Raw genomic sequence first — 13,681 nt, forward strand, 5'->3', positions numbered from 1 at the left:
ATCTTTGTAAGTCATTGTTAGATTATTATTTGAGTTAACTTGAATTTTTTTAAACTCGACTGGAGAAAACGCTCACCCCTATACTTAATAATGTTATCATTTAGACTACTCATCGTGGGTACCTATTTGAATTTCTTTTTAAACATAGATATCAAATTAAGAATTCTTTCAAAGTTTAAGTATCGATTTCAAGAAAATTCAAAGCGCTAAAGCTTTTTTTTTTTTTGAAAATAGCTAAAGCCTTGTATGAAGAAAAGGAAGGACGCTAAACAATAAATATAAAGACAGTGATCGATTTCAGAGATTGTCATCGTTTGGATTCCGCTTCAAATCCTCCAAGGTTCAAAGCATACAGGTTTTCATTTTCTTCTTCCTTCGCTCCTTCCTTTCCGTTTTCTTACTTCATTTATGCTTCTAAACGACTTTATCTTCTTTCTACGATATTTAGTACTTTGAACAAAGATGAATGCTTAAACTGATATGAGTTGCTAATTTTTCATTTGAATACTGATTTTTATGGAAGGTATTGTGAGAGATGAGTGATAAAGGCAGTTCAAACCCAGATAACAGTGAAGAACCCGAAGAAGAGATCCGTGAAGAACCCGATTTAGGTGAGACCCAAACCCCGGAAGAGATCCGTGAAGAACCCGATGAAGTTGAGACGCAAACCAAGGGAGAGATCAGAGAAGAAGCCAGTGAAGGTAGTAATGCCCAGGAAGATGAACAAGCTGAAGGTAGTACCCAAGAACACAATCAAGACAGTCCCAAAGAGATCAATGAAGACGACGACGCTGAAGGTAATCTTGTTTTTCCTTTTTGTTGATGAATTATATTTTGTTCTTCTTCTGAGTTTTCTGGAGATCTATTGAAAGTAAACCCGACTTCGGATATATATATATATAAAATCCACTTTTATGAATAAAAAAATATAAAGAGTATGTATTTTAGCAATTTTTTTTTTTAAATTTATAAGATAAAATTTTACTGTTACTCATGATTGAATAAGAGATTTTTTTTATTTTAAACTCGACCCGATCTTATCATCTATAAAATTTAACGATTTAAACCTAGATTAAAAAATTTAAACTATTAAATCATATTAAAATCCATCAATTTTAAATTAAATTGCCATGCTAGATCTAACCAAGAAACAAAGTTTACCATTTAGTAAGGTCAAAAATCACTTATTCTTTCTTGTTTGATGAAAAATATTCTGAACTTTCTGATTTTTATTTATTAACTGAATTTTAAATGAAGATATAAATTTATTCTTTATTAATTAATTAATTAGTTCTTATTTATTTAGTTTTATCTTGTTTTTTCAGTCAGTAAATTTTAGTGAAAATAATAAAAATTAATTACATATAAAATTACTTTGATTAATATATTAAATCAAGTTAAATTATATCTTACTTTAATATAAACATATTTTAAAAAAATGTGTTTTTTCAATTAATATTTAATTTTTTCTTAAAATTATCTCCAATGAGACAAAATTAGTCTCATGCTATTTTGAACTAGCTTGACCATGAACTTGTACCATAACTCTCTAAATGATTTCATGTTCATTTAGAAAGACTTATATTGCATGTCAATCACTCAAACCATGGTTTAATGCATAAACATGCACATATATAGACCACTTTTACCTCATGACCATCACATATATACAACAAAAGCATATCAATCATTCATTTAAGATCGGTACGAATCAAATGATTTTAATGATTAAAAGAGTGATTGTATTCTTAGATGTCTCTAGTTTGAGTATACCGTCTGCAGGGATATTTGAACGTTCATTGTCAAACGATTTAGAGTCTTTAAGACATATACTAACTTATAATCATCCCACACTAATAAAAAAATCATTTAATACATTTAGGACTTCAGTAAATCGTTATTAATTCACTTCATATTAAACATTAGTATCATATAGGCCACAAAGCTTCATACAAACATCATATATTCATCACATTTCACATCAGATATCGGTTGTGCTAAAAATATATATAACCAAGCCAACTTATACAAATCATTTTATATATGTTTTTTTTTAATTATAATCTATCATGTAGCAACATATCATATAAGCATGTTAGCATGTATTTCACTTATTACATTTATCTTGTAGGCATTTTAGCAAACATTTCATATAGACATGATAACATGCACTTCATATAGAAAACATATTATTTAGTTACTTTATCATACTAATCATTTATCAACACAACATATGGGTCTCTTTAACATACACTTCACGCAACACAAACTTTTTATAGGCACTCTAGCATAGAAATTAATATGAACACATTCAATGATCACTTTAACGTACAGAACATATAGTAGGCATGCTATATAAGTGTTTTTGCATGTAAATCATGTAACAAACGTATCATTTACGCATTTTTAGCATGCAATTCATACAACAAGTTTACGGAGGAAAGTGCACGGAAGATATTCGACTGGTTCGAAAAAGGCGATACAAAAATTATTCTCATTGGCGAGACTGGAACCGGGAAAACGTGGATGGCGAAAGAAATATGTAAGGTTGCTTTGAATAAAAAGTACGATGAGCCCATTTGGATATCTCTGGACAAAAAGCATGATAAGAAGTCTTTTGTAGACACTGTTAGCCGTCAGTTTTGTCTCCCTACTAGTGCAGATGAAAGGGAATAAGATGCTAATGAAAATGAGAGAAAGGATAGGAATCCGGTGACTTTGGAGGCTCTACTGAAGGCCCCTGCGGGAGAAAATGGAAGAAAAGCTTAAAGAGGCTAAAAAGTTTGTTCTATTGGTTTTGGATGGTTAGGTAGATATGCTGCATAAAGACCAAAATGAGAACTTTGGGATTGAGCGTTACATCAAGGAAGAGATTTTGGGTTTGAAATCGAACACAGAGAATGTCGAAAAATTGAGGGTTCTTATCACAAGGAGGAAAAGTGAAGATGGTGATATAGCTAAGGGAGCAAAGAAGATAAAACTCGAACGCCTTTCTGGTGATGCGGCGTCCAAATTGTTTAAAAAATATGCTCATTTCCAAATTTATTCGTTGAAAAAGTATGGAGAGGTATCTCGGGTATTGCAGGAAAACAGATGGAAGCCTGCAGAAGTCCTTTTGTTAGCGGGGACCTTAAGTTACTTTACAAAGGATAATGATAAGGATTTAGAACCTGCTATGGAGGCAGCAGTTGGTGGTCTGAAACAACTTTTGCGTTTTGCATATGATAGGGAGCCCGGCCATTCGATGATCGACTGCTTCTTGCATAGTTGGAACTTCTTGAGAGAACATGGTGGTGTTAACTACAATGAATTGATCACTAGCTGGATAATGGAAGGCTGTCTCAAGCACACTAATCAGATTGATAAGGCTTATGTGGAGGGACACGCTGTGTTGATGAAGCTTATGGAGTATAACATGCTGAAAATGCAGGAGGACAATATTTATTGTTCTGGAGGGAGCAACACTTAAGATGGATGAGTACTGTCGCCGTGGATACTGGGGGACAGGGGATCCTGGTTTGGCTAGCGTGCTCAAGGGTATCGATCGAGCAGGTCATGTAGAAATACCACCAGCTCGAGTTCTTGATGGAATAACACCAGCTGATGGCATGATGAGAACATTGTGTGGTCATAAGAAAGAGAAAATGATCTCCTCTTTACTTATCGATGGAAGTCGTCTATGCAGGGAAGTTCATGAGGCTTTCTTTGGGAAAACGGAGAGCCTCAATCTGCTTGCCATATTTTCTCCCCGGCTCAAATCTCCCGAGGAACTTTCCATATCTAAACCGGAGAAGCTGCTTGTGCTCATGCTCAGAGGCTCTTACCTGTTGGAGAATGTAAAGTTTATTGAAAAACTCACAGCCTTAACTATTCTTGAAATATCTGGTTCACGAGATTGCAAGATAAAGCTCCCGGATAACTTTTTCAATCTCGTCTCCCAACTTCGAAGCCTCGACTTTTCTGGAACTGGAATTGAATCATTACCTGCTAGCTTCTCCGAATTGACTGAGCTCCGGAGGCTTATCCTTAGGCGGTGTTCAAACTTAGAAGAACCTCCAAAGCTGGCAAACTTCAAAAAACTTGAGAAAATTGATCTTTCTGATTGCACAAGATTAAAAAAGATCCAAGAAAAGAGCTTCAGGTCGTTTGAAAAGCTTAAAGTAATCAACTTTTCCAATACCCAAATTGAGAAACTACCCATCGTTAAGACTCTTGAAAATCTGAGCATAATCTTGTTACAAGGTTGTACTGCGTTGTCTGGAATGCGCATCCTCAAAAACGTCAAGAGCATCAAGGTTCTTGATCTTTCAGGTGCAACAAACATAAAAGAAATCATGTATGATTGCTTTGAAGGAGCATCAAATCTTAGAGATCTATCAGAAACTCGGATACAATATTTGCCTCCTGCCATTGGCGACCTTCAGAAACTGCGACTAAAGAAATGTGGTTTGTTAAGAAACCTGCCAGTTCTGAGTGGACAGAAAAGACTCGAGGAACTTGACCTCTCAGGCTGTACGATGCTGGAGGAGTTGCCTGATTTGAGTGATCTTGTAAAACTGAAGATTCTAAACCTCCGTGATATTGAACTTTACAACGAAGAATTGGTGAAATCCTTGAGTAAAATCAAAAGCCTGGAAATACTATACTAAAGGAGGTGAGTTCATCCATTTTTGCTTCTCCTGTATTTCACTAAACGATTGTTTGTTCCGGCACACAACTAACAACATTCCATGTTCATCTTCTTTCTTTGCCCCTTCTTGACAGCCATGATTTCTTCCCGTAACTTTTGATGAGAGGTGGTTCAAGCTTACTACATTGGGAACTGGAGTTAATCTTGCTTGTGTATGTATGTGCTTTATATTGCCCACAGTTTGTGCTAAAAATAAACAGGTTTGGGAGGATTTTATCAACTACTACTCTGTTGTGCTTTATATGTTGCACTTGTTGTCCGTACTCGAGTAGACTAAACCTTGTTCCTGAATCAATTTCTTTAATATTAGTTGGATTTTCATTATTATCTGATACATGTTTAAACATTATCTAAAAATTAATTTTCGAAAAAGAACAAATTAATTTTCAATTTATTTAAAAAGTAAGGGTAAACTACCTATTTAGACACACATCTATTACTCAGTTTCTGTTTTGGTCACCCAATTATCATTTTTTATCACAAAATGAAAAATTGAGACAAAAATGTTCTTAAAAATAATAAGAGTTTAAGTGATTATTTAGTCAAATGTTAGGAGTTTTTTTGTCTTAAAATGAAATGTTGGGGTCAAAATACTCCAAAAAAATAAGATCTAAAATAACTATTTATAAAACGTTAGGAATTTTTCCCGTTATATTTTTTTTTTCCAATTTAAGAATCATATTAAATGTAAAATAAATTTAAAAATGCATTATTTTTAAAAAGTTAAAGTATCTTATATACCATCAAATCTTAGGGTAAACTACCTATTTAGTCACCCAACTATTCTCGCGGTTTTTTTTTATTATGCAACTATTTTTTTAAAATCATACCTAATGTTATGTTCTGATCACTCTTCGTTCAAAAATTAACGGCGATGTTGATGTGTCACCATAAGATAATGTCACATCATTATTAAATAAAAATTAATAAAATTATCACGTTAGTAGTTTTGTTTATTTTTTAACGAAGGGCATCAAAACAGAATCAAAACGTAACGTTATTTATGATTTAAAAAATAATAATTGGGTGATCAAAACAAAACAAAGAGAATAGTTAAATGACTAAATAGATAATTTACCCAAAATTTTATTTTAAAAAAGGATTAATGTAAAAATAAGTACCCAATCTATACCTAAAATTAACTTTATGTGCCCAAATAATTTTTCATTAAAAATAGGTATCTAACATTTCTGACGTTACACTTTTAGGTGCTTAGACTGTAACTCTGTTAAAATAAATCGTTATCTGACACGTATTGTACTTATATTTTCTTAAAAATAAAATATTATTTTTTTAAAAAAACTCAAATTCCGTGCCTCCCCTCCCTAACGACTATTCCCCCTCCCCCGGCCACAATTTCCCCGCCCTTTCTCCCTGTTTTTGGCTCCTAACCCTGCATATGAACACCGATGAAACTAACCCTGCATATTGGTTTTTATTTTTGGAGATTTAGGGTTTTGATTTAGGGATTTGAGTATTAAGATTTAGGTATTAAGAAAGGGTAAATTATGCGTTTAGTGCCTAAACTATCTTTTAGTTCGTTTTAGTATCTAAACTTTTCATTTTTTTCAAAATCATACCTAACGTTTAATTTTTATTTCATTTTACTACCAATCGTTAAAAACTTAACGTACAGGCTCACCGACCGCCGCGTCTATAGTTGTCGACCGTCGTATCCCTCGACTGATGTGGCCAAAACTTTCCAACCCACATCTTTTTGACCCCCTGCTCGTGATTCCAGCCTCTGTTTCACCATAAAACGTCTAAATCTCCTCAAATCGATGATGAACTCTTCGATTTTTTCATCCTTCGATCTCCATGGTGCACCGTCCGATGGGCCTGAAACTAGACTATATTGGTCGACTCGTCATTCTCTCATGGTCCACCGTTCAGATTGATCGTCTGTCCATAAGAACTATGCCACGTCAGTTTGTTTATTAAGTTTTTAACGATGAGATACTAAAATGAAATAAAAACTAAACGTTAGATATAATTTAAAAAAAATAGATATTAGAATAGATCAAAATTAATAATTTAAGTACTAAACACTTAGGGTGCGTTTGGTTCACGGAATATAAGATTACCAGTGGGAATGTAAGATTACCAAGGAATAACATTACTGGGAATGTTGTATTTTGTGTTTGGTTGACTTAGCAGGAATGTAAGATTACCGTGTTTGGTTAAAGGAATAAAAGATTATTAGAATGTATATTTGACTAAATTGTCCTAATTATATATTTGTGTAATATTACAAGTTGAAAAATATTTATATATTTTCTTTAAAAAAAATTAATTCATAATATTTATATTTTTTACAAAATTAAAAATAAAAAAAAGTTTAATGAAAGGGTAAAATTTTATTTTAACCCTTGAACTTCATATAAAATTTTAATTATAGATTTTTTTTTGTAAATCTAAAATAATTTAAGGATAAATTTGTAATTTAACCTTCGTAAAATTTTTATTATTCGATGACAGAAGAAATATTTTTGAAAAAAAAATAAAAATTTAAGGGCATTTTAGTCCAAAACGCTGGTAATCCAACAATACCTAAGGAAATTGAGGTAATGACATTCCCGGTAATATACCCCAAAAAATCTACTATTGGTAATCTTACATTACCGGGAATAGGATTCCCGGGCTGACCAAACGGGGGTATGTGGATTCCATTCCCATGAGAATCCCACATTCCCCAATCCAAACACCCCTTTAGGGGTTGTTTGTTTACCTCTTAATGGAATCATTTAGCGCATTTGTTTCGCATCTCTGAATGATTAAGTGCTGACTGATTCAACAAAACAGTGTTTCAGCACAAAAGTACATTCTGAATGATTCAGAACTAGTAAACAAACAACATGTCACATTCAGAGCTAATTCATCTAGAGTCTCTGAATCATTCAACATTTGAATCATTGCAGTAGAGAAACAACCTAAGTTTATCCTAAAAGAAAATGAAAGGCTTGAGTTTGTTAATATCATTTGGTATCGGAACCCCAAAAAGATGAAAAAATAACAAACAAACCTCAACTCCAAGGAAGCACAAAGTATTGTAAGAAGAAAGGAAGGACAAAACATAAGACACTGATCGGTTACTGAGGTTGTTGTCAAATCCTTCAAGATTCAAGGCATCCAGGTTTTCCTCTTTTTATTTTCTTCCTTTCCTGCTCCGCTTGTTAATTCCCCTTGTTCTCTTCTGTTTCCTTACGTCATTTGTGCTCCTAAAAGATTTCGATCTTCTATTTCGCGACATTTATTACTTCGAACAAAGATGAATGCTTAATGTTCAAGGTTTCATATGCCTTAGCCTTGGGATCATATGAATTTGGGAAAACTGATTTGATTAGGTGATTATTCAGGAAAAATTCATGATATTACTGCAAATTGTTGATTTTTTACACGAGATTTTATTTCCTTTGTTTCCAGGATTGTACTGAAAGCTTCACAAATATGAGATGTTTTCCTCCTCATTTATTATAATTTGCCTCACTAATTTGTACTGATTATTTATGGAAGGAAATCCGTGAGCGTGAGATATGAGTAATACCCAAGCAGCGATCGGTGAAGAATCCAGTGAAGGTGTTGCCCAAATAGAGATCGGCAATCGAGGCAGTACCAAAGAGTTCAATGAAGAAGTCGACGCCCAAGGTAATCTTGTTTTCTAAAATTCTCCCCATTTTTCATTTTTTGTCGATGAATAATATTTTATTGTTCTTCTGACTTTTTGTTTTCAAATAACAGTTGAAAAATTTATGGGGACAGCGGATGGTGGCATGATGAGAACACTGTGTGGTGATGCGAAAGAGAAAATGATCTCACTATCGATTGACAGAAGTTGTCTATGCAGGGAAGTTCATGATACTTTCTTTGGAGATAAGCAGAACCTCAATCTGCTTGCTATTGTTCCTCCCCGGCTTGAATCCCCTGAGGAACTTCCCATGTCTAAAGCGGACAAGCTGCTTGTGCTCATGCTCAGAGGCTCTTACCTGTTGGAGAATGTAAATATTGTTGGAAAACTCAGAGCCTTGACTGTTCTTGAAATATCTGGTTCAAGAGATTGGAAGATATACCTCCCGGCTGACTTTTTCCTTCAAGTGCCCCGACTTCGGAGCCTTGACTTTTCTGGAATTGGGATTGAGTCATTACCTGATAGCTTCTCCGAATTGACTGATCTTCGGAGGCTCGCCCTTAGACAGTGTTCTTCCTTGGAACAGCTTCCAAAGCTGGCAAAGTTCACTAAACTTGAGGTAATTGATCTTTTTGAATGCACAAGTTTGAAAAAGATCCAAGAAAAGAGCTTCATGTCACTTGAAAAGCTTAAAGTGATTAACTTTTCCCATACCAAAATTCAGAAATTACCTATCATTAGGACCCTTAGAAATCTGAGCATAGTCTTGTCAAAAGGGTGTACTGCGTTGACCGGAATGCGCTTGCTCAGACAGGTTTCGAGCATCAAGGTTCTTGATCTTTCAGGTGCAACCAACATAAGAGAAATTATGTATGACTGCTTTGAAGGACCAGAAAGCCTTAGAGAACTTGATCTATCAGAAACTCGGATACAATATTTGCCTCCTGTAGCTGGCAACCTTCAGAAACTGAGACTAAAGAAATGTGAATTGTTACGATATCTTCCGGATCTGTGGGGACATACTAGACTCGAGGAAATTGACCTCTCAGGTTGTAAGATGCTTGAGAACTTGCCAGATTTTAGTGCCCTTCAAAAACTGAGGATTCTAGACTTGCGTGATACAAAACTTTACAGCAAAGATTTGGTGGAATCCTTGAATCATATCAAAGGCCTCAAAATTCTATCCTAAAGGTGAGTTCATCCATTTCGGCTTCTCCTGTTTCTCTAAATGATTGTTTCGCACCCAACTGCTTTAGGCGCAATAACAAAATTCCGTGTTTTACTTTTTTCTTTGAGCAGTTGAGCAGATTGCTCCTTCTTGACAGCCATAATTTATTCATGTAACATTTGATGAGAGGTTGTTCAAGCTTACTGAGAGTGACATTGGGAACCGGAGTTGCAATTTTCTTTGCCAAGTTTTATGGTTTGCTCATTTAAAGTGTGTTCATCTGCTGGACTCGAAGTTTTCCGAACCCTCGGGAGGAGCAGAGCTAATTTGGCTATGTTTATATGTAAAATAAGCTTTCATTTTGTTTTGAAATTGTGATCTTGCTTGTGTCTGTGTGTGATTTCTATTGTGTTCGGTTCGTGCCAAAGACTAAACTGGTGTTGGGAGGGTTTTATCAACTGCTACTCTGTTGTGCTTTATATATTACATCTCTATTCCCCATGAATGTTTCAAAACTAAAGCAATCGGATAGAAAGCTAGCGTAACACTAACAGGGCAGGTGAAACTTAATTTCCACTCCTTTTTTTCCCCCTTGCAAAGTTTCTCCGAAAAAGCTTACTTATTTCCCCATTAATTAATATTTTTTTCGTTAATTCCTTCTTATTTGCTTTTTTCCAGTCGTTGCTGATAAATTGTATGCCAGATCTGTTATAATTTTGCTGCCGCTTTCTGATTCAATATCAGCGAGCAAATTCTACTCTTTTTTGTTCTTCATTAAATTTTAATTCCTATTTTGAAAATGTTTACTCTGTCACTATAATTTTCCTCCCTGATTCTTTGACTCCTTTGTTAACTGTAACAACTGCAATCCAGTTGTCTTGTTGGAGCCACTACTAGCTGTGCTTTTCTTAACTCGGCCACGTGAAAGTCAATCAGATCAGTGATTATGTTGATAAAATTGATAGTGATTCTTAATGCATGTTGAGCTTCTCTTAATGTTCTTGTGTTAAGCAATGAACGGTTTGTTCTGAATTCTTATGAGTCGTGGGTTCTACGTTAGAACCATGATTCAAAGCTATGTAAATAGTTTTCATGAATGAGAACCTTAATTGAGAACGGTTTGTTCTTGTGTTTTTTATACTGCCTTAATTAAGAAGCCTGAGCTTCGGATCATGAAGCTGAATTCTATTGAGTAGCAAACTAGGTTTGTTGGCAATTTGCAGCAATTGTTGGAAGACTTGTGGTGGCATAATGAAGTTGAGAAAGTTGAATAAAATGCAAGAGACGTAACTGAAATGTACAAATGTAGTCTAACGGGGGAGCTAGTTAATTTTCCAAAAATCAATTCCATGATCAGTTTCAAAGGATGCAGGAGTTCTTCCATAGATTTCAAGAAGATAATAGTTCGGACCTCCAAATGTCCATGTGCTTATTTATTGTTTCTATGTCTAAACATGGTTAGTAATGCTGTGTGGCTGAGGCTGGCAATAATTGATTAACCATTTTCAGGTTCCACTCAAGTTACTGAGAGCTGGCTTATTTATTGTTTCTTCATTATAAAATACTTTCTGGACTACATTCTTCTAGTATTTGCAGTTCTCTTCATAGTGTTGTAATCTTGACATAATGCAGGGTGCACAGCTTAAAAAGCACATTGATCCTACCCTGGGCAGCGCAAACATAAGGGAAGCAGTAAGGCTACCCCCGGGGAGGATTTAAATGAATGGCTCGCAGTCAACAGTATATCTCTTTCATTCACCCTCCTTTTTTACTTTCATACACCTAGATAGCACATCCTGTATAATTTGTTTGATATATTTGTAAAATTGTGTATATAATCCATCCATGATTGTTCTATTTTAGTTTAACCATGCTGTTACTCACAGTCATAGCTGCTAATTTATTTTTGTTCCATTCATTAGCCAATTTTTTCTAGAATGATTTTAGTACATTTTCTTCCCTATTTCTAGGTGCCATTTTTTAAAAGCTCATTGCTAAAGCATGATTGTTTGATCTTTTTCAGCTGTGGACTTCTTCAATCAGGTGAACCTGCTCTATGGTACCTTGACTGAATTTTGTACTAATGAGAACTGTCCTACAATGACCGCAGGCCCCAAGTATGATATATAAATTTTTATTCCTTTTGTTCTTTTCAATAAATTTGTTGCACAATCATAAATTTAAATGTTTCATTATTCTGTATCCCTGCATTATGTTTGGATATGTTGTTGGTATTAAAATTGTTTCTTTCAAATGATGGATGGATGTTTGAAGTCTCCCAAGGAATTAAGATAAATTGGGACTCCCTTGACTTATTGTTAGGCTCTTTTATCTCTTTGAAACATACATGGAAATTCCATTTAATTTCTTAGTATATATACATACGTATATTCAGTTGGCTTCCTCCTCCAACTCATTTTTTTAAGTTTAATGTTGATGGGGCGGTCAGTGGTGATGGGCTAGTGGGTGGAATTGGAGGTATTTTAAAGGACTCTAGCTGTAATGTCTTAGGGTCTTTTTTCGAATAGTGTTGGCCCTTGTCTTCCCCCTTTGGCAGAATTGAAAGCACTAGAAAAAGACATTGATTTTTTTCTCGCATCAGCTTGGGCTAAGGAGGGAAGACTGATCATTGAGAGTGACTGTAAAGTAGCTGTGGACTGGATTATGTTGCCGACTTCAGTCCCTCCTTTCTTTAGTTCTTTGGTTGGGAAAATTGTATCTATAATTTCGGAAAGGGAGATTATTGTTAGGCACATTTCTAGAAGTTGCAATTGGGAGGCAGATTCTTTGGCTAAACAAGGGATTGGGTGATTTTTGTCTGTGTTTTGGTTCTAAGTAGTTTGTGTTGGGAGTTTGTTTTTATGCTGGTGTGTAAGGTGTATTTTTTTAAGTAATTTGTACGAGTATGCTTTATTAATAATCGAGGCAGTCTTTTCCCCCTTCCGCTGATTATGGAACACCGATCTGGTGGTCCGATAATCATGAGGGGGGGTTTTAATGAGGCCTCACATTCCTATCAAAAATATATATATAGCTTAGTCTTGTCTGATTAGTGGGAGGAGAGTGAGCTACGCATCATGTTTTCATTGATTTCGTTCGTCCTAGTACTCGGTGGTGGTGTTAGAAAGAAATAAAAATCTGTTTAGAATTGTTCTAAGAGTTGAAGTCCTCATAATCATTTGGATTTGTCCGATAATTAAATTTTTGTTTTCATCTTTAGTTCTTTTACTTTACACTGCCTGATCAGTTATTTAATAATTGGGTGCTTACTATTGTGCACCTTAATTTAGTCCACTCATTTTAAAAAAAAATTAAAGTGTATTTCCTGGGATTTCTGGAGTTGATTATTTGCTATCTTACAAAACTTTACAGGTATGGATATAGATGGGCAGATGGTGTGCAAATCAAGAAACCTATTGAGGTTTCTGCCCCAAAATATGTTGAATATCTAATGGATTGGATTGAAACACAACTTGATGATGAATCGATATTTCCTCAAAAGCTAGGTAATATCTTCATATCATGCGTTTAATCCTCTGCGATGAAGTCTTGACTCGGACATTAATCTTCTGGAGAAAGATAATTGTTTATCTATGTATGATGACATTAGTATTTAATCCTCTTTATATATGTTATTGTGCATTTCAAAATTTCTAGGTTCACCCTTTCCTCCAAACTTCAAAGATGTGGTGAAGACAATATTCAAAAGACTGTTCCGTGTATATGCCCACATCTATCACTCTCACTTCCAGAAAATTGTGAGCCTTCAGGAGGAAGCACATCTGAACACATGCTTCAAGCATTTCATACTGTTTACAGTACGTCTTCTTCTGCTTAATAATTATTATGTTTTTCTTAATTCTTTGCCATTCCAACTATGCACCTTTTTTTATACAAATGCGAAAAACACTCCAGTAAAGGTCAATAGCTTGAAGATGTTTAATGCAACTTCCAGGACAATTAGGAGATGATTCTTTGATGCGGAGTCTAGGCATAAACCTGACTACTTTTTCTCCTAGCCGTCATGAACTCATGGTTTCTTTTTCTTCTTTTTTAAGTAACAAGAGACCACACTAGAGGCTCAAGTTTAACTGTTTAAGATATTAACCTCAACCCTCACCGCCTGCTACCCACCCAAGTTATGAGTCGAGTGATAAGTGTTGAAATTTTTGTGTGATTTTGATGGATTTTGGGTTGT

At 34.8% G+C, this 13,681-nt stretch overlaps 1 protein-coding gene and 1 pseudogene across 3 annotated transcripts; both read left to right on the forward strand.

Moving 5' to 3' along the window:
* Nucleotides 1-264: 264 nt before the first annotated feature.
* On the forward strand, nt 265-9,984 carry LOC120141900 (putative disease resistance protein At4g19050). Of its 3 annotated transcripts, none has more exons than XM_039156664.1 (4): nt 265-355; nt 524-797; nt 8,429-9,506; nt 9,615-9,984. In XM_039156664.1, the coding sequence occupies exons 2-3, from the start codon at nt 536-538 to the stop codon at nt 9,502-9,504; spliced, it is 1,338 nt and encodes a 445-aa protein (XP_039012595.1). In that variant the 5' UTR covers nt 265-355; nt 524-535; the 3' UTR covers nt 9,505-9,506; nt 9,615-9,984. The 3 variants fall into 3 exon arrangements, with proteins under 3 accessions (XP_039012595.1, XP_039012598.1, XP_039012596.1); XM_039156665.1 differs by lacking the exons at nt 265-355; nt 524-797 and adding exons at nt 7,703-7,823; nt 8,204-8,335; XM_039156667.1 differs by lacking the exons at nt 265-355; nt 524-797 and adding an exon at nt 3,437-4,618 and having other exon boundaries at nt 9,474-9,506.
* A 956-nt stretch (nt 9,985-10,940) lies between these two features.
* Nucleotides 10,941-13,654, forward strand: LOC120141902 (annotated as a pseudogene).
* Nucleotides 13,655-13,681: the final 27 nt, after the last annotated feature.

This window comes from Hibiscus syriacus, unplaced genomic scaffold (genome assembly GCF_006381635.1).
Source record: "Hibiscus syriacus cultivar Baekdansim isolate YM2019G1 unplaced genomic scaffold, ASM638163v2 tig00110816_pilon, whole genome shotgun sequence".
In the NCBI taxonomy this organism is placed as follows: Eukaryota; Viridiplantae; Streptophyta; class Magnoliopsida; order Malvales; family Malvaceae; genus Hibiscus; species Hibiscus syriacus.

What these genes read in the sequence shown, in the direction of transcription:
- LOC120141900 (XM_039156664.1), top strand. Translation starts at nt 536, where the DNA reads ATGAGTGATAAAGGCAGTTCAAACCCAGATAACAGTGAAGAACCCGAA. An exon ending in TGAAGACGACGACGCTGAAG is followed by an intron (nt 798 to 8,428) that starts GTAATCTTGTTT and finishes TTCAAATAACAG; the next exon opens with TTGAAAAATTTATGGGGACA.